This window comes from Schistosoma haematobium, chromosome ZW (assembly GCF_000699445.3).
Source record: "Schistosoma haematobium chromosome ZW, whole genome shotgun sequence".
Classification (NCBI taxonomy): Eukaryota; Metazoa; Platyhelminthes; class Trematoda; order Strigeidida; family Schistosomatidae; genus Schistosoma; species Schistosoma haematobium.
Window position 1 is genome coordinate 37,906,409 of NC_067195.1, and position 20,541 is coordinate 37,926,949.

Genomic DNA, 20,541 nt, shown 5'->3' on the forward strand with positions numbered 1-20,541 from the left:
CCGATTTCCGATATCTTCATTAGTACGACACATGAACTTTGGGAACATAGGAATATAAGGTGCCAAGCCATACAAACTAAATACTAAAATACGATAGCAATGATCCAACAGAGCATAAAAAACTGTAAATGGATATTATTCAAAAGGCGAAATTCATTATAGCATTGTCATTGTCCGAAAAGTTAAGGAAATTCATTTCATTTCAGTGTTCCGTAGAAAATGGCACGGAACTCAATTCAGGATCCCATCGTCAGATACACAGACATAAATCCGACTTGTCAAGCTATGTGGAAAAGATCAATCGAGCACGTGGGTCAGAAGTTAACCAAACAAAATGTGCAATGGGAACCCAAAGATATGAGGTGGAACCTAGGAACACAACCAGTAGGAAACAAGGCCATCCAATCAAACTTCTTTGAACCTTCTGGAATAATCAAAAAGCTGTCACATTTGAAGTAGGTCCTGAGGATGCACGTAATTCAAACCGACATCTCCGAAAATGTAACTCCACGGAAATGTAAGAAGTTGGTTTAAAAGCACTGCGCCGAAAACTATATATCAAGGAGCAACGTCATTGCTCTCATGTTATCTCTAATGCTGAAGAATGTTTAGGTCAAATAACAAATGAGTTCATGAAAAATAGATTGGTATGTTAGATGATCTGTTAATTTCCGCACAACACAACAGAAAATATGGCAGCCTTCAATACACTCTAGTACTCTTTATACACCTGAACGTCGTTAAGGTGATTTTTTCGTAGGAACTTTTAGGAAAATAATTTTACTCTAGACCGAGGCTATACGATGTTCTTCTATTCTGTGGACATATATCCTGTCAAGCTGGGTATACATATAAACGAAACAGGACCGTAATATTTATATTTTAGTAACTCATTAGTGTGAATATTTAAAAAATCTATGACCGTACGAAATAACCTTCAGCTAATTTGGTCACATAGATGTCTTAAATCTCGTTGGTGTAGACGAAAGGATTATGTAGTGACAGAAACAAATTTGTGCCGATAATACGCGAATCGACAATCAAAAATACTGCCACTCTCTGAACCTTAATGATCTATGGAATATCAGAAAACCGCCAGGTATATGAATGAGGAGCTAAAATCCAACTTCACATACATTTTTAGGTAACCTAAAACAATGAGAAATTCATTAAAGTTTTTGCTGATTGGCCTAGCAACATAGCAGGTTGCTTGATGACCTAAAATTTTGATTTTCAATTCGGTCTTTTTATCAGTGATATGTCCAGTAAATAAGGTTATTAAGCTACTTAATAAATTATACGGTGTCAGACTACTGCACCAAAGCACTGGTTACTAAAGGATTTTTATCGGAATGTAAGCCCATTGCATGTCGTGATGGCGGGACCGATATTTAATACTAGAAAGTTCGAGTTAAACCGGCCGACATAACTGAGTGAAGACATGATACGTGACGGACTGTAATGAACAGCGCTGATGGACAGCAAAGGTGATTACTCCTAGCATTTACTTATATCAAATTGGGCCACTGGAATAGGAATCATTATTTAAATGAATAATTTCCTCAATATACTTTACCAGCCAAAATTTTCGATTGAAAAATAGTTGAATGACCCATATTAACTAATACAAAATAAACCGAAACCTGAGATTAGAATGTTTTGTGTGCATCGATTTAAGACATAACTTATTAATATACACACAGGCCACTACTTTTAAAGAAACGAAGCAATTAAAGATGAGTGGGAACCTATATGTATAAAAACTATACCGAACAATTAAAAACACCACTTGACTGGTGAAAATATGGAAGGAATAGAAAATGTACTGTTAACAGGCTGGGGAATTCACCCTATTAGTGCTGTTATTCTACACAACCAGGTGAAGATAGTTTCTACAGGTAGTTAATTTCAGGAAACAATAATTTCCGCCTTAGTAACTTTATTTAGTACTGGATTATGATAATATTCAGGCGATCAATCTTATTGCAAAGAATCTGTAAACGAACTGCAACATAATTGACGTATTATTTACAATAAATGTCAGCATATACTTAGTGAAACCTATTTTCAATGAACAAGTATATCACTATCTTTAGGGAATTTTATTACCATGTTTTGTACCCATATCATGGTAAGCGTTTTAATGCTTGTTAATCTCTAGGCAATGTGATTGGTAGTAACAGTAACATTATCGGTATCAGCAAGAAAATTGGGAATCGAAAAAAAGCGTCATTATGGATAATACACGTTTGTCATAAATTTATATTTAGAGAAATGAATTACAGATAAGTTTATTTTACTGAGTGTGAATTAGAGACGCTCGCTTAATTTATTCATGGTCTAAACGTACTTCAAAGTAGTAACTGTCAGTTACTAGAAAATCATAAAATACGATCTTTTCTACGGACACTCAAACTATTTGGTGACAAAAGTACATTCCCAAAATAATTCAATTATTAATGGATCGTTGGTGTTTTTTCTAGAGATTTTAATGTCTTTCATTATTTTATTTAATTATTCAACATATTATTGCCCATTCAAAAGTCATCAGAAACTTGATCACGCTACTTTCATAGTGTTGTATTAATATGAACAAAGATCCGACATAAATTACCAAACAATAATGTCGCCGGACAGCAATCACAAATTATTGTAGCTGCATTTAAGTTACAAATCACACAAGATATGAGCATTTAACGTTGAAAGGATTCAGAATCCAGTAAGTTACTGAAGGCGAAATGGTAGCAATGATGAATATGATATTTTTATGAACAAACTATGGAATTTACCTGTAACTATGATGAATTCATTTTACGTTTTATGTAGCATATGGTTTCATACTTATGGTCAGTTACGAGTACTTTGTGTTTTTAACTATGCAACCCGGCAGGTAGCTTCTTAGAATTGCCTTAGATGGTAAAGCAGTAGTAACAAGCATACTTATAAAAGTTTAAGCTTTAGTTATCTGATCAGCTATAATCAGCAGCACACTTCCACATAGTGCATATTTTTGTTTTGCGACATTGTACAAGGAATTCGGGCCAAGCACACGACTAATATTCATAATTCGTAACGATATTGTATTCCGACGTTTTATTGAATAAAAAAGAAAAGATGAATCACAAACATTTGAGTTTTGCTTTATGAAAGCAAGCTACTTTCATGCAGTTGACAATAAATAAATTAAACGACGACATGCACTTCCCTTATCGTTTTCTTCAAAATAATAATGAGAACAGAATTTAATAACTAATACAAACATATGCAACTAGTTTACGTTAAGGCACATACACAGACACAATTGAACAAGAACCACAAACACACAAGCTCACATTTACTTTATTAATAGAGTATCACTACTCTGGAAGTAAGGTACCAGATATGCTGACAATTTACATGTATTTAAATATCATAATTATCCTGTGCACAGAATAAAACGCGTGTGGTTTCTTGACATGGCTTTCATCTTCCTGAAAGATGAAGTAATTCGCTGGATTCTTTGGCATAATAAACAACATCTGGATCTGTATCAGAGCCCAGTTTTTCTAACGTTGGTTTAACAAATGTCTGTATAGTCGATGCATCCAGAAGATGGCCAATTTTGCCCAAAATTTGACCAACCTAGAATGTGCAGAAAAGGCATTGGAAAACTGTATCATTTTTAAAACTATATATTGCGGTAAACATCAATAAAACCTTATATACAATGTTTCATGTTGTGTTTAACCAGCATAAGATACTACATGTCTGACATTGATGAAAACGTATGATGTATATCAGGCTCAAGGCTTTAATTTTTAGATAAATTTGATAATAGTGACCTCGACTTGACATGTTTACAGCTTAGTCTCTACCTACGTTTCTCTGCATAAAGACAGAAATGGATAAAAGCATCAAAGACAGCTTAGTTATGCTTATAATAACACTCAAATGCTGAATACCACTCTTACTTTGAAACGAACATTTGGCACAGGATCTTGACCCAGTTGAACTATAGTAGGAAGTAAATGTTTCTGCAGTAATTCCGACCGACAAGACTGAGCTTCACCTAGCTGATGAAGGGATGCCAAACAAATCATTCGACGAAGATAGTTGGGATCGTAAGAGAGTTGTATGAGCTGTAAATTTTTTTAGAAAGTAATGTATAATTGTCAAATATTTGGTTGCTTGGCATCATTATATTAAAAATAACCGTGAAAAAGTTTGATGCATTTTGTGTGAATTTACTTGTGGTATTTTAATGAATTGATAAGCTAACCTTTACATAGACTTATAAATTTTCCCAGATATTTGAACAGAACGTATCTTCATGTTAGTCAGTATTTCATGTAGTGATTGTTTAACAAATAAAGTGACACTATGGTGACATACATGGAATAAAAGCAAAACAATTAAACTATGACTAGAATAACCTCCAAAACCACATGATTTGTTACAGTTAAACACTTATCAACCGACAGAGACGATAATTTATTTCTGAAGAGCTAAACATATATTCTGATATCTGAATTCAACTACGTCAATAACAAATATCATTTGATACCAACACAAAAATTGTAACCCCATGAAGTAAGAAATCAGACCACTGTATCGAAAACTTTCGGCTCAAGAGTGCAGTAAAATAATCTGGGTCTAGAACACTGAAATGACCAAAACTAATTTAGCAGTGTATAGGTAATAATTGACTATAGTGTGACCTGCCAAATATTACCAAACCATTATTTAAATGCCTACATTTAATTTAGTTGCTTATTTACTTACCAGTGCTTTTAGAAGTAGCGTTGGTACTGAAGCTTCATGTGTATGGAATGAACATTTTTCAAACAATAAAATAAGATTAACTATGAGAGTTAAAAGACCATAAGACAGTAAGTACGTCGAAAACTCACACCAGTGTATATGTAGGCAAATCACAAACAGGTAAACAATAATTCCTTGGACTGGAGATTTCAGTTCGTAGTAAAATCCCAATGACCATAGACTGTATGCAAAACACGGCATTATGAAAACACATGGATTTAACAGAAGCTTGAAACTCGTTTGACCTTGACATAACATAATAAATTTGTTCTGCTCAATTCTCTACGTCATTTGCAGTCTAGTCCTCTTGAAGCAGACAGAGCAGATAAATATTCCTTAGGAATATGTGAAAGAATTAGTGAATGAAACATTACAAAAGAAGCTAATCACTAATAACTTAAAAACTGCTCGAATAAGGCTTTACAAGCAAGAGTTTATATTCCCCCTTCGAGGGCATAAATAAAATTCTTGGTAAAACATGGATAAAGCAGTTATAGTGTGGTCAGACGACTAATATCATGCACTATACATTCTCGTATGTAGAGAATCCATCTACCAACAATAATCATTTCACATATTTAGGTTATAATCAATATGATAACAATTCATTACAGAAAAGATTTAATTTGCTACAAAGAAAAGTATATCAAAGCAAGGGTTTTCTTTAACATGTTAACTAACAAGTGGCTATTAGTTGAAAAATTCAATCAACGGATAGTACCTGGACCAATGTGTGGAGAAGAATATACCAACATGTAACCACATTATGGGTCTTAAATACTGCTTTAACAGTTTGTGTATGGAGGTGGGATAACATTAGGAATGTAGCATGTCGTGAAGTGGAATGAACGTGATTATAAAATACAAAGCGATACTAAAAGAAATAAATTCGGAATCCCGTCGTCCTTCAAATTTTCACTATGATGAAAGAATATTACCGTAATACAATGGGTCCTGATTACTAGCCACAACCATTGTATTTAGTGGGTACGTAAATTAACTTTCCTTTGCAATTGAGTGACGAAGACTCTACAATGTTACGAATCCCTTGACAATTACTCATGGTGACATACAAACTAAATTCCAATTAAGTCAAGCAATGAAGACAGATAGAACTTCTGAAAAAATTGTGAATCAAGGGAGAATGTTAGCTTTTTCGTGTTTTTCGTCGCAACGGAAAACTGAATTTCTTGACGTCGCATTATACTACCCAGGATGACTGAATAGTATTAAGTCTAAGATCTGATGACGAAACTCTATTGTTAATTGCATAGAAGTGCATCATGATTTATTATCAACATTCTAAGGATTGTTCTAAAGAATGTTATGGTTTTATATACTTATTAAACGACAAAATGGCTCTCATCCTCAAGAAAGCGAATAGTCACATTTTATTTAAGATCTACGATCACCTGGGAATAGTGGATCACGGACATTACGCACTTCGCAAAATCCAAACGTGAGATCACCGATGACAACTGGGTTTCACTCGCTTGCAATAACTAAAGTTATAGAATCGATCTATCTACGGCAGCTTCTTAATCTACCAATATACTTTGGTATTACGGAGTAGCAGCATAGGGTATTTGTGACAAGCATATACATAAGGTTAATATTTTTGATCAACAGTTAGTTGAGTAGGATTCCCATCAATAGCATCCTGAATTTGAGTTATGCAAGGATCACCACATATTTTGCGTTGATTTGTTCATTATTTCACAGAGAATGTCTTCTATGAAGATTATATTTATCAAACAGAACAGAGAGAATAAATATTTCTTTTTAACTAGTTTTTCATCATGGGTAGACATAAACGTATATGATTTACGACGACAAAATGCTGGTGTAGTAAAAAAGTTAAATAATATTGTAATTAATGTCAAAATGGGGAAGGGTTGAACAAACTTCTGCAAAGATGTATGAATGCGGATACCAACATGTTCAGAGGTATGTGATTAACCCCACTATGTGGTGAATTTGGTGGAAGTTTAGTTCAAATTAAGATGAGGTCTTACGTTCACTAAGTGAACGAGAACGTAAGTCGTAGTCATTTCTAACCATTCTTTTCTTAACCAGGTCATTAAAATGGGAGTGGGTTATAAATGAACGTTGATCCACCACATACATTACAAAAACATTTTCTAATTTCTTTCAAGTTTTGGTTTTTACGTGACTTTAGTATTCCTCTCTTAATTCTTCCGCAATTTCCGCAAAATTAACGGATTATAAAAAGCTTTTATAAATTTTCTTAATACATAATATCAAGAAATGATAGTGGGAAAAGCTTCAGGAGAAGGAAATATGAGATAACTATATGACAACGAAGAAACCATCAGGGAAATATTGTAAGCCAGCCAAGGACAAAGAAGTTAAATCAATCATTGCGGTTTAAGAACAACGGCACCAGTGGGTAGAGCACTGAACCCACCAAACATCGAAGCAGCACATACAGACCTTCCTATAGATGTCACTCCAACGATCGAAAAAATCAGCATGGGCATCAAACAAATCACGAGTGGGAAAACAGCAGGACCTGATAATATACCAGCTGAAGCATTGAAGTAAGACAAAGAAGTAACTGCAAACATGCTCCACGTTCTATTCATGAAGATTTGGGAGGAAGAACAAGTGCAGACAGACTGGAAAGAAAAATATCAAGGAAAGGAGATCTGAGCAAGTGTGAGAACTACAAAAGCGTCAAACTGCTATCAGTACCACGAAAAGTTTCCAACGTAGTGTTGTTGAACCGAATGAAAAATTTAGTAGACACGCAACTTCGAAAGCAACGGGCTGGATTTCATAAGGATTGGTCGTTCATAGACAAAATCGCGACACTACGGATCATTGTTGGGTAATCGCTTGAATGGAATTTGTCACTACAAATCAACTTCCTTGACTGTGAGAAGGCGTTCGACAGTGTGGATAGGAGAACCGTATGTAACCTTCTTCGACAATATGGTGTACCTGAGAAGTGAGTGAGTAGGTGAGTAATTAAGTATTCTGACAGTCGCTTAACTGTTCCCGATTTTACAAGTAATTACTTTGATTATTACAATCACCATATTCCATCACTTAGTTGATAAATGGAATGATTTTTAGTAACTTGTAGAACTTACAATATTATTATGTAATACTGTTACTCAATCAGTAATATGTCGTTATAAATTATATACACCCTAATGTTTTTTACTATCGTTGAAGTAAGTGCTTCTATGATCTTGCTGTTCATCTTGTGCTAATGAGGTATAGAAACTTGTACTGATGCATATATGTGCCTGGTCCTACGTTGTAGCTGACTGACTGAGCCATGATGAAAAATAATTGAGAAAAATTTCCCCTCTCTGTTCTTCTATTCACTAATTGTCTCAATGGGATTTATGTTTATACTCAGATATGAAATTAGAAAAAATTTGACTAAACTTATATCTCACTTCATCGGTAGTCATTAAAAGTGAAGAAAGCAACGCAAATCAACGATAAGTCAGTGAAACTTTTCCATAGTCCTTAAACAGACGATCAGGCGAGCATTATACATGGTCCGTATGCAGCAATGTTTTGTAGCCCGAATTGGGGTTCGGAGGCAATCGGATATGCTTTTAAACAATTTTCGCAGGAAACAACCAATAATAAATGAAGAAAATACGAAGTTATCATAAAAAAGAACGACTCTACAATTCCCAATAACAGTCAAACAAAGAACTGGTATTTGCGTTGATATTATGTGGAATGACAGTGAATACAATAAAACAGGAAAACTGAAGGTTAGGTCCAACAAACAGAAACACTGAAAAATTGTTGCATTGTTTTGATTGCCATAATTCAGGATGTCTAAAGGAATTCTTAGACAAAAAAGTATCAGTTTAACGATAAAATAATATGTTTTACAATATAACCTACAAAAAATGTGATGTGAATGAAATACTATTGTTAATTAAATGGCCTTGATCGACCAAGCCATTGAGTAAAACAAATATGAAGAAAAACACTAAAAACCCATTGACACCTGGAGTTGAAACAAGTTTGCTATGACAAAAAATGATCAGCTAATGTGAAAATAGAGCGCGACCATTTGACCGCAAGACTGAAGAAAAATTAAAGAGTACTGAGGATAGCTAACTTACACGAGGGATGATTTGAGAACTGGCCCAATCGACTCCAAATTGATCCATAAGTTTTCGTAAATTTGTTACAGCTGCTTCACGTACAGCGTATACATCGTCTACTAGCCAACCCAAGCATAAATTTGTGAGTCGCTCGTTAAAACATTGCAAACCAAGTTGACTGGCTAATAGTGGCATATACTCAATTATTGCTAGACGAACACGCCACTTTGTATCACTGGCCAATTCAACAATAGCAGGAAGTAGACTTTGACTAAGTTGGGTAATTCCCATAATTTGATTTACACACTCTAAATTAGATATAATATTCAAACGGACCTACAAAAAAGTGAGACATATTTCCGAAAATTGGATATTATAAAAAACAAAACCATACATAATTCAGGATACATTGACAACAGATAAATAAAAATCTATTATTATGCAACAATTACCACACAAATAATAAGATGACAGAACTGTGCGAAGGACAAGGAGGTAAATTTTTAGAACGAGTTTCTCTCAATATTCTTCACCTTGGCCAGATGGATACTGGTTATAACAGTAAAAAAATGTCTTGACGCTTTCAAAAATTACAATTAGTACAATGGGTTACTTATGCTAAAATTTCCTACATGTAAAAAACAGAATTATGGAATTCGGGTAACTTTTGTAAACTTTCCCAGCTCTTTATTGTATGGTACTACAAGGTCACTTTTCCACGCATAAAAAAGATTTTTGTCTGTTATGTCATATGTAACCAAGTGAAAAATGTGCAAAATAAGCTTACTCTGATTTTTAACGTACGGTAGAAAAGTATCGACAAAATGATTACACTCTATTATAATCTAAACACAACATAAATATTTCGCTGATTAAGATTGGAACAAAATAAACTGGACTTCAAAACTATAATAAAACTACTGGACTTTTCTCCATTGTTTTGACCTACATCTGGTTACATAAGTATTATTTTTATCAACTTGCCAAACAAATTTATAGTTATATAGATGACACTCACCAAATGTTTCCTGATTTTATTCTTGCTGATAATCAACGGACAACAAAATTTACATCATCCGGATAATAGTTTAACTATACAGTAATTCAATATGAGTAGGAGTGAAAAACAAATAGGAACTTTATGATGAAATTGACCAGATCTAGCAATTTGTGTGAAGTAATAACACAGAAATGTATAGGGTGTTTCATTTACTACGGCTAATCAAAAGTAGGAAACTATGAATCTAAACTTACATCTGGATTTTCGTCCTTTAATTGAATCAACAGTAATGGAAGAAGATGTTCTAATGTATTCTCCTTGCCAAGCAGCGGAGCTAAAGCCATCATGACACCGGCCAGAGCCGTTTTTACCTGTAAATTAGTTTCACCGACCATTTCCCGAATGATAGGTAACAATGTTTTCATAATTACGGATTCACGAATATCAGGGGCTAGAGACGAAGCAAACTTCTTCAGTTTGCCTGCAGCCGCTGCGCGAACTTCTCCTTCTGGATCTTTGAGAAGGATCTAGAATTGAGACAGAGTTTTTTGCATTAGAAACGAGTGCATACTTGGTCAGAATATTTCACCAAAAGCATTTATTCATCTAAACAGTAATAGTTTAAAAGAGTCAGCGTACCGCTAGTGAGTTGACGCTTGGATTCCAAAAACCGGATTGTAGTTCTAAACAACATCTCACCTACGTCGCTTTAGGTAGACGAATAGTATTGCTGGTTTTCACATAAAGTGTGGCTTAAAGTCAAGCAGTCAAACCTACTTCTATTAACAAGTTACATTATGCGAATTACATTTAATGAGATGTGATTCACTGACACAAAAGAAGCTGGCCTCAAACTATGCAGTAATAACATGAGCTATTATTGTTATCTAGTGATGGATGAAAGATGTTATCATTACGTACACAAATTATGAACATATAGCCTGGGACAGATGTGCAGTGGCCCAAGTTACTATACTTTCCACACCTGATTAGCACGACGAAATACAAATAACAAAAGAGATGGGAGTGTAATATAACGGATGGTTTAAAATATTTCTATCTCACGGATATTACGATAGTACGTCAATAAGACTAATCACGTTATATAAGAACCAGGACTCACAAGTCAGAACAGAGAACCAGAATAACACTAAATAATACTTTATTCAACAAAATTACAAGCGGACACACTTAGTGAGTCCGGAGTAGAAATCAATGACAGAAAGGGAAATCAAATATTTAATAGACCGTAGGCTGTGGCTGTTTGTTCACGCTCAACGACTAATCATATTTTTCTTTCACTACCACATATCAGAATGATGTAGTAGTTGTAGTGATAAAAAGACTAGACATTGAGAATATAGTTTGAGAAGACAATGGAAAGGTATGGATGAAGGAATACTGGAATTTAAGATCAAGATGAAGGGTGAGTGCACCAGCGCCATTGTCGGCTATTTTGATTCATATAATCACTAGATAAAATTCTCCTGTTATTTAACCATAAATATTTTTGCTATATTTTGACGATTTAAGAACATTAATTAAACCATGTAACAAGTAAAATGAAGCTAAGAGTAGAGAAACCAACGATGACCATGCATTAAGTACACGCCATTCTACTTCATTAACAATATGATCGAAATCCTATTGAGAACGAATATACACGTGTGTACGAACCATTGAATTAATCGATGGTTAGTTAAACACGGTAATCAGTATATGATTATTGAAGTGATTGGCTGTTATTTACATTTCAATGTCAGGATAGGTATGAAAGTGGAGCGGAAATCGGTACATATATGAATGTTACTGAATGCGAGTTGATCAAAGAAATAGATTATTATTTACACATTTGATCAATTTTAATTAACTGGCCACGTTATGTCTGTAAACTAACGGGAATATGGAATCTTTCCGACTCATGTTTCATAAAATACAAAACAAGAAGTCTAATAGCATGTTTCTTTAGTTTCAGGTCATCGATACTTTCATTCATTGGGAAAGATTGACGTTTAAGTTAAAACAACAAACACCATACCACATAGTTTTTTATTGTGACAACGGCACCTACTTCAAGGGTTAGATGCCACATCTTAATTCATTAGTTTGACTGTGAAATCGGCTTCCGTGAAATTAAGAGAGGGGAAATTGGAATATAAATTAACAGAAATAACACAGAAACCAGTAAATGAATTCCTTTTGATTAAATATCCTCAAAAGAAATCTCCAAACTACACTGAGTAGCTCCCTTGCTAATAAAAAAATTTTCATTCTAAAACGTTGAATATAAATACAAGCGAATCCCACTCATTTTTATAACGTTCATATCTATTCATTTAAGTACCTTGGACTTCTTTCTCAACTCCCACTTAAAATAGTATATTTCGACGTAGGAAATGTTTCGGACTTTTTAATAGATGCCCTAATTACTTCAGATATAACTTCACTCCACTATTGACCGATATATTGAAACCGTAACGTCGATGAAGGTAATTGTGAAAGAATGGACGTTAGTCACAAATTGAATATATCAATGGCAGCACGCAAGATCAAACAGCGGCGAATATGGTTTGAAAAGGGATGAGTTCTAGAAATAGACGTATGAAATTATAGTGATTATCAAGACTTGTGGTAAGAAAGAATGAATCCATTTGCTCCATTGTGACCGATTGATGTACTAAACATCTATCGATTGAGATGGATGAAACACGTATTACGTACGCTCATCTACAGCCTACCTCGACGCACGATGTTCGCTGGTGTGTAAGTACATTGTGTGAAAGGGGCAACTAAACTAAAATACTAGCTGTTAGACAGAGCCGCGTGATTAATGTTTAGTGACCGTAAGTGACATAGCCCAGAACCATTCACAATAGCGCAAGCGCATTCAGTTTTTGCTGGATCTAATTTCCTCAAGTTATTTTCTTCTAATTTTATTAATATTATTAATATTCTTTTTTGGATAGTATCTTTGATGCCTCATCTTCTCTACTACCACTGACAGTGTCACTACTTATACTACTCTGAGATTCGGCTTTACAACCTTACTGTATCGATAAGGTGCGGGGACTTGAACCAATACCACGTTTCACTTTGAAGATGACTGACTGAATAAGTGATCGATCCTGAAATGTCACCTGACGTCTCTTATCACTGATCGCGGTTAATGTGTTGCCCCTGACTAGGTGGTCTACACCTACCACAATGACAATCCAACAAACACTGACTTCAGAGACTGATAGTATGTCTTGTTTTGGCACCCAAATGTCTCCATCGAACCCATTTCCATTCCAAACATTAAAAGTCGATGTAAACGGTAATTGGGGTGTGACAAACGTTCCCATCAGATTTATTTGGTGGTGTACAACTTGAATTTTTTATGCGCTCTCATTCATTGTTGGTGAGTTGAAAGGTAGAAATCTATATGAGCAAGAGTAAGTCCAACAGTAACTATTTCGACAACCTTTCATTATATACGAATCATCAGGAAATAAATCCGCCACTTATTTACCAGTTAAACAGTGAAAATTTTATTGAGTATGAAGGAATTCCGACACAATTGAGCACCAACAGAATATGTACCAAACAAATAGAGATAACACCGTGAAGAAATACGGGAAGGAATAGGAGTAAAAGCAGGAAATATATACATAAGAACAGTATGTAACAAGAGAAAGGTTCGTTAAAGATACAGCTGAAAGAATCGTTCTAGTTAAATGAATTCCTTTCAATATTATGAAGAATGTAAAAAAAAATACGGACGAGTTTCTATTAGCTTCTACGTTGAGGTATGTCAGATAAAAGCCAGAGTTTCACTCACCCTAGGACTCCAACCAGGGAGTTGTGATAGACCGACAGATGCCAGTCTTAAACAGTTGTCATAAACACAGACCCGTGATAAATATCATCTAACCCTACTTTTTCCACAAAGTCTCAACAATGCAAGATGTGACATTCGTAAAGCATGTTCAAGTCACTGAAGTTAGTGCTTCCCGATAATGATACTGGTTGGATTTTCGACAGTGCGTTCAAACACATATTGCCGAACCTTAGCATGATTAACATAGCGCTGCCATCAAATGTCGGACATGCTTCGGAGAGCAAAATGACCGAGGCGTCACCAAAAATATCTCTAGCTCAGATGGGCAAGCATAAAATAAAATGACCTTTTACAACCAACCTAATGTCACGACAGGCGCCGAAGATGGACCGGGTAAGTAAGGGCGACTTTAGGTTTCGCCATGTGTAGATTGACTTCATCTGTTACGGCATCGACAGCACTCACACGATTAACAAGATAAGCAAACTTTTCTAACGCATCACCATAAAGCATCCAAGCACAAGCTTTTGTCAGTCATGAGGATATATTTTACCTTCAGAAGGTTCAAAGAGAATGTTACGGTTACGGATAGTGACTCTAAACTGGTCAAAAGCGATTTAAATACATTGCATACCACCTCACAGTAAAACGATGTCATCTGTGTACTCATGGTTGAAAGGTCTTTCTGATAAAATAAGAAACTAATGTGTTTCAAATTTACAGACATCAACATTTAAAAGGCTTTGAAAATGTTACCTTATCATGAAATACATAAATCAAATTAATGGCCTGTTTATGAATGGGACTATGAAGTTAATGATAATGTATGAACGTTTCAACACGAAAAACAGATGGTACGGTTAAAGCAGAAGTGTACCTATAATCTTTCTTGAGATAAGGGGAAACGATTAAGGTACGAATATCACGCTAAAATTATGGAGAAAGCTAACCTGGTAAACGTCTACCAAGTGCTGTCCAGCAAGTTGGGGTTTTACTGCAGCCTGTAGATCAGTAATGTGATCAGCTAATTGATAACGGACTCGCCAAGATTTATCTTCTGCAGCTCCTCTTATAAGAGGAATGATGTGTGTCAAGACATCTTCAGTAGGAAGAACTTCAGCGAAATCTACTGACGCATTCACACCCAGTAATCGTACAGAGTCCTGATCATCCTGCTAAAACAGAAAACAATTACGATGGACAGCAGTAGATAAACTCGAATTTTTACTCTTGTGGTTTAATGGAAATGTAGAGATATATTGGGCTTACTTGGGAAAGAGGAGGTAATAGCGGTAACAGGTCCGAACGTAACGCATCTAGATCCAAACAACGAGCTAGTTCTCCGAGACGGTTAGCAGCTGCACGCCTGACCATAGGAGTATCGTCAGTGCAAAGCTGCTTAAAGGCGCGACGCAGTTCTGCACGGACAGCAGTAGAAGACTGTCGATAAATCACGCTAAACAGTCCACAAGCAGAAGTACGGCTAGTAAACCAGTCACCTGTTGCCAAACGCTTGATCAGTGGCAGAAAGTGAGTTTCCAAATCCTAAAAACAAAGACAAGCAGATGAGTCCCAATTAATGACTAGCATTGTATCTGTTTAAAGCACTATAGTATAAAATCATGATCTACACATATACTATGTATGTAAAATATATAGACACTTCACTTCATTATTTAGGAATCAACGGAGTCCATCATGATTGTAAACTAAAAGACCGAGATCCCGATTCGTAGATACTACACTTCCATCGTGATCGAGATAAAAGTCAAAAAGCATAAGCTGTTAATTATTTATTTAAACACATAAATATTGGTACAAATGGGCACAGAATACATATGCACCACACAAGTCACTTAATTTGTGTGTGGGCTGTGATACTGTTGTTAAAGTTAACTAGATGAGAGAGGAATATTTACTGTTTAAGAAATAAAAACCAAATTTATTCGTTTTAGTTTTTTTTTAAGTTAAGATGGTGTTCCTCAAAACTTTATGTATGAGTTTCAGAGTAAACTCCAGATGGGAAGTTTATTTCCCTCCATACAGTTTGATCACGCCATCATGCTTGAAGATACACCGTAAAGGTATATTGGTTCTTTTAATTGGTGTGAGCTCAAGTAACTCATTTAACAGTTAGTCAGCCTGCAAGAATATTACTCAATACTCATCCAGCAAAAGTCACAATACTACATTACTTACATTTTTCTCCGAAGAGAATATAACTGCAATTCATTAAAAACAATAACCATACCTTTCAACTACGGGAATCGTCGAAACTAGAGGTTATAGGATGTTTAAGTTGCTGAGTTACATCATGGAAGGGTAGCTCAGTGGTTAGGCCACTCGAATTTCAACCGCTGAGTCGTAGTTTTGAACCAAAAACTTGGGACAGTTTATAACGAATCATCTAGACAGTAAACTACAGGACATATTATGACTACAATTGACAACTAAACCGGAGGCTTTAGGAGAGGGAGGTTTACTTGACAGCCCAGTGTAAGATAGTTGGACAGACGATAATAGCAGCAGGACATACTATTAACGTGGGATCTACCACGAACGTGTATCGGTCTGTTCTCACAGCTAAAGATAGCACGGCAACAATCAATTTTGAATTATTATTGATCACAATTCGGTATCAAGTCTGATGTAGATATGAGTAGCAACACCTGCAGACTTCAATATGTTGGAGGGATTTGAAGAAACAATGACGTGAATTGCATAAAAACGAGAATCCCAGCTATTTACTCCAGTGAGATGCCACGGGGATATTCTATACATTTCTAAGCCCCCAAAAGAAACGCAATGTTGATCTTAGTAGAGAATGAATATTCTGGAATTTGTAGGGAAGTCTTTTATAGAGAATGTTAAAAACCGAAAAACAGAGGCAATTCAGTATAAGGGAAACTAAGAACATGATATCCAAGAAAACGCAGTCATTACCACAGTCTTAGATAACTGGAGCACAAATCGAGTTGTCAGCCAAGGATATTAAGATGAAAAGTAGCTACAAAGTGACCAACTCGTAATCAAATGCTCTGAGTTAATTATTTGCATTACTACATTGTCACGAAGCGTCCAAAGAAGAAAAAGTAATTATGATACGATCCTTGGTTGGCGCAAACCTTAACCCAGTGACGCTGAACAGTTGTATTTCATCAGAAACCGGATAAACAAGTCGTACGTGACTACATGGAGTTTAAAAAAAGACGATTTCGGGGCAGTCCAAACAGCACTACCTGTATGGAACTTATCCAGTTTGTCCCACACTTGTAAGCTTTAATAATACTCCAGAAGATAGTTACGTGTTGTAGTGAGTATATCATGAGAAGGGTAAAGGTCCCGAATCTTGCTCACAGCCCTGAAGAAAATATTGGAGTTAAAATGGATATCGACACAACCATGAATAGGCGTACGGTTATAAGAAAACTTAAAGATAACGTCAAAGCGTGGATCCAGTACAAAGAGGAAAAACTAACCTTGGGTGAGAAACTAGGTGCAAGTGTTCGCAACGTCTCCACAGCTTTATCCCGCACAACCGTTTCTTCAGCAGATGCAAGTCCTTCCAATGGTGGTAGAAGACAATGAACATATTCAGGTCCTCCAACCAATGGAACAAAGTCTGCCAATTGTTTGGCCATTTCCCTAAGTACCTCATCCTCATCATATATGGTATCGGTTAGGAATGGAACCAATTCTGTTCTTGTCCTCTCTGGACCAAGTGCAAGAGCAATAGTAGTAAGTTTTCTGATGCTAGCCAGACGAGTTTGCATTTCCTCATTTCTTAACTCATCAATAAGAATAGCAATAGGAAAGAGACTCTCATCGGTCAAATCTGCAGTCATCTTTCTGAATCTACGGATGAACAAATCGGAGTTAAGATGAATGAGCATGGCTAACTCTAGTCAAATTTACTTTAACGGAAGCTATGACTTTAAACCCAAATTCCAAGAAGAAACACAACATAACCATAAAAACAAAAGCCGGTTACATCAACTGGTCATATATCTCTTATGAATAGCAAACAGTTTTAAGAGTAAACTTGCTTAATCATTTATCTAGATTATACGTTTATAGGTATTATGAGCAGCTTGATCAGTTGGCTAAAATCACAATCGAAGTAGATTCCCAGGTTAATTAGCTCCCAAATAACTATCACTGTTCAAATAAAAGTATATAACCAACCAATTAATAATATTAAATAAAAGATCGTCTCTATCTTACCGTGTTGTTAATGTTACAACGGCTTCATGAAGAGATACGAGATAATTCTAAGGCAGTTATCGTTGACCAATTGACAGGAAGCAGAAACATTAAAGGAGTAGATAATGAAAAGCCATCTTAACTGGTCAAGACTCCTAACAAACAGGTTGATGTTAAAATATTAAGTACGAAAATGTGATTCAGTGTGACTGGAGTAATCAACGAAGCTAACTCAAAGTCGACTTACTTAACTATCATGCTGTGTTAAAGCATTGACACCCCTGTTTTGTCAAAATGACTTTGACGTAGGGCACGCTTCGGACACAAAGAGTAACTGAACCTTTTGAAATGACTCAAGACAATGTAATTCAACAACCTGGCCACTGAATCGCAAGTTTGACACCCTGAGGTCGGTTAGGGAAGTTAATCTTCATGGGTCCAATCACTATTTGGCGAAATTCTTGCTGGCGCAAAGAACAACGTAGAAGTACAAAGATACGGTGATGAACTGATTACTGTCTGTGACAGAAGTCACCATTAGTTTGTCAAAATCACCCATTGTATTTAAAAGCATATTTGTAGATAAACACAACAGGAATACTGTGTCAAGGTAGAAAGTTATGAGTAGTTAAGCTGAATGTCATTTGAAAAGCCCAACGTACGGAATTGTAGCATTTACTATGATAATAGTAGGTAGTGTGAATTTTCGTCCTAAATGGCAAGAACCTTAGTATCCAGATCAGCTTACAGGATAAACTTCAATTACAAAAGTCGTTTCAAAAGACTGCGAATGATAAGCCTACCTGAGACAGAATAAAGACCCAGAAACTGGGGATTATTCGACTACGCTAAAACCTTTCGGAACTAATTAAAACAAATATATCCTAACTTAGTGTCACATCAGATGGCTTATGACACAAATCATTAAGATTAATTTATTCGTAATTACTATCGGCCATCTGACCAACTTGGGTTTTTTATCACCTTTAGGAGTGTTATAGATAGGCCATACGAAGCTAGGACCAAACACAAAGGCAAGTTGAAGCTGACCATTCCACTTGTGAACTGTCTAGACGATAAAAAAACGTGTAAAGGACAGGGCCTACCACCTCGGCAAACCTCATATAGGTGGGCTACCTGTCCATTCACGTAAGGCTCATACAGACAAACAGGAAGAAGCTCACGCGTTGTCAAGTATTTCGAGGTGTCTAGTCGGAGTCATTTACAGGAAGCCAACTGCCGACATCGAGTACGATAGTCGTATGCTGGAAGGACTATCCCGCTCTACTCGTCTCGGTTTCACACATCCTGATTCTAGGGGACTTTAATCTCCCTAGAGTCAACTTCGCGGAACACACGTATACTGGAGGCGACAACTCAATTGAAGCTCGGTTCTTCAACCTCATCGATAACTTGGGATTGTACGAAAATGTGAGGTCGGCAACTCGTTGGAGAAGCAGTCAGACCCCACCGCGCTTAGACTGTATTCACCAACGGAGAATTTCTAGTTGACAACCTCCCAATCCTGGCTCCGCTGGGAAAAAGCGATCATGCCGTCATAGCCTTCAGTTTTGTCAGCAAAACTAAGCTAAGATACCCCACCAATAACTTGCGTTGGAATTTTAAACGGTTAAATGTGCCAGCTCTACACGACTATCTACAACAGGTGGTTTGGGATGTTCACCCCCAACTCGATGTGGACGGTCATTGGGACTTCTTACTGCACACGCCCTTACGTGCTACAAACCATTCAGTTCCTCAAACGGTTCCCAAAAGCTGCAAGCCACCTACAATAATCAAGAACCGTACCCTTCGCCTGCTAAGCCGCAAAAGGCACTGTTGGGCGGAATACGAACGAACTGACAACGACGGAGCGTACAGGCAATATAATTATATCAGGAACATATGCACGAAGGCTATATGAGAAGATAGGCTTCAGTACCAGACAAAGCTTATGGACAAATTTGCCTCTAATCCTAAAAGCCTATTCCGCTAAGCAGCCTCTCTTCGTCAAGCCAAAACTGGAGTTTCCCAACTGGTAGGTCTTAACGGCCCGACCAACAACGATGGCGACGCCTTCTGGCTGAACATTAGTCCCAGACATTTCAACCGACCAACACTAACTTTACTGATGACAGTTTCATTTGCAATTCCACCTTCCGAACCTAAGCGATGACTTGGTGTTCCGGAAACTGCAGCACTTAAGATTAGACACTTCTTCTGGCCCGTACATGGTCCACTCCGCCATGCTGAGGGAAGCAGCCTCAATCTTGACAACGCCGCTTGGTGTGATGTTCTCACACTCGCTAATTCGAGGAAAACTACCGGAACTTTGGAGGCTGGCTCACATCACACCAATTTTCAAAGGAGGTCGACACAATGAACCTTCAAGCTACCGACCGGTGGCTCTTCTCTCCATATCCTCAAAAATCATGGAGTCCCTGATATGCGATGGTATAAACGACTATTTACTGTCCTTAAATCTCTTCTCACCCCAACAGCATGGTTTCAGGAAGAGTTACACTTGTATTACCAACCTTCTGAGTGCATTGGACAGACGGAAAAACATCCTTGATCACAAGGGGAAGGTTGATATGATCTACCTAGATTTCTCA

At 36.5% G+C, this 20,541-nt stretch overlaps 1 protein-coding gene across 5 annotated transcripts; it reads right to left on the minus strand.

The window, feature by feature from the left end:
• Positions 1–1,948: 1,948 nt before the first annotated feature.
• PPP2R1A_1 (Serine/threonine-protein phosphatase 2A regulatory subunit A alpha isoform) lies at positions 1,949–18,796 on the minus strand. Of its 5 annotated transcripts, none has more exons than XM_051211292.1 (9): positions 18,730–18,796; positions 18,589–18,682; positions 17,203–17,578; positions 14,993–15,268; positions 14,674–14,898; positions 10,158–10,430; positions 8,922–9,239; positions 3,951–4,118; positions 3,063–3,621 (listed from the first exon to the last, which is right to left on the minus strand). In XM_051211292.1, exons 3-9 carry the CDS (start codon positions 17,566–17,568, stop codon positions 3,463–3,465), a joined length of 1,785 nt encoding a protein of 594 aa, XP_051071332.1. In that variant the 5' UTR covers positions 17,569–17,578; positions 18,589–18,682; positions 18,730–18,796; the 3' UTR covers positions 3,063–3,462. The 5 variants fall into 5 exon arrangements, with proteins under 5 accessions (XP_051071330.1, XP_051071332.1, XP_051071331.1 ...); XM_051211293.1 differs by lacking the exon at positions 18,589–18,682 and adding an exon at positions 4,890–5,135 and having other exon boundaries at positions 3,321–3,621; XM_051211291.1 differs by adding an exon at positions 4,890–5,135 and having other exon boundaries at positions 17,203–18,796.
• Between the last annotated feature and the right edge of the window lie 1,745 nt (positions 18,797–20,541).

Excerpts from the sequence above, each read along its gene's own strand:
- PPP2R1A_1 (XM_051211292.1), bottom strand. The coding sequence starts at position 17,568 with ATGACTGCAGATTTGACCGATGAGAGTCTCTTTCCTATTGCTATTCTT. Across the intron at positions 9,240-10,157 it reads TAAAGGACGAAAATCCAGAT|GTCCGTTTGAATATTATATC; the intron begins GTAAGTTTAGAT and ends ACTTTTTTGTAG. Across the intron at positions 3,622-3,950 it reads TGCCAAATGTTCGTTTCAAA|GTTGGTCAAATTTTGGGCAA; the intron begins GTAAGAGTGGTA and ends TGCACATTCTAG.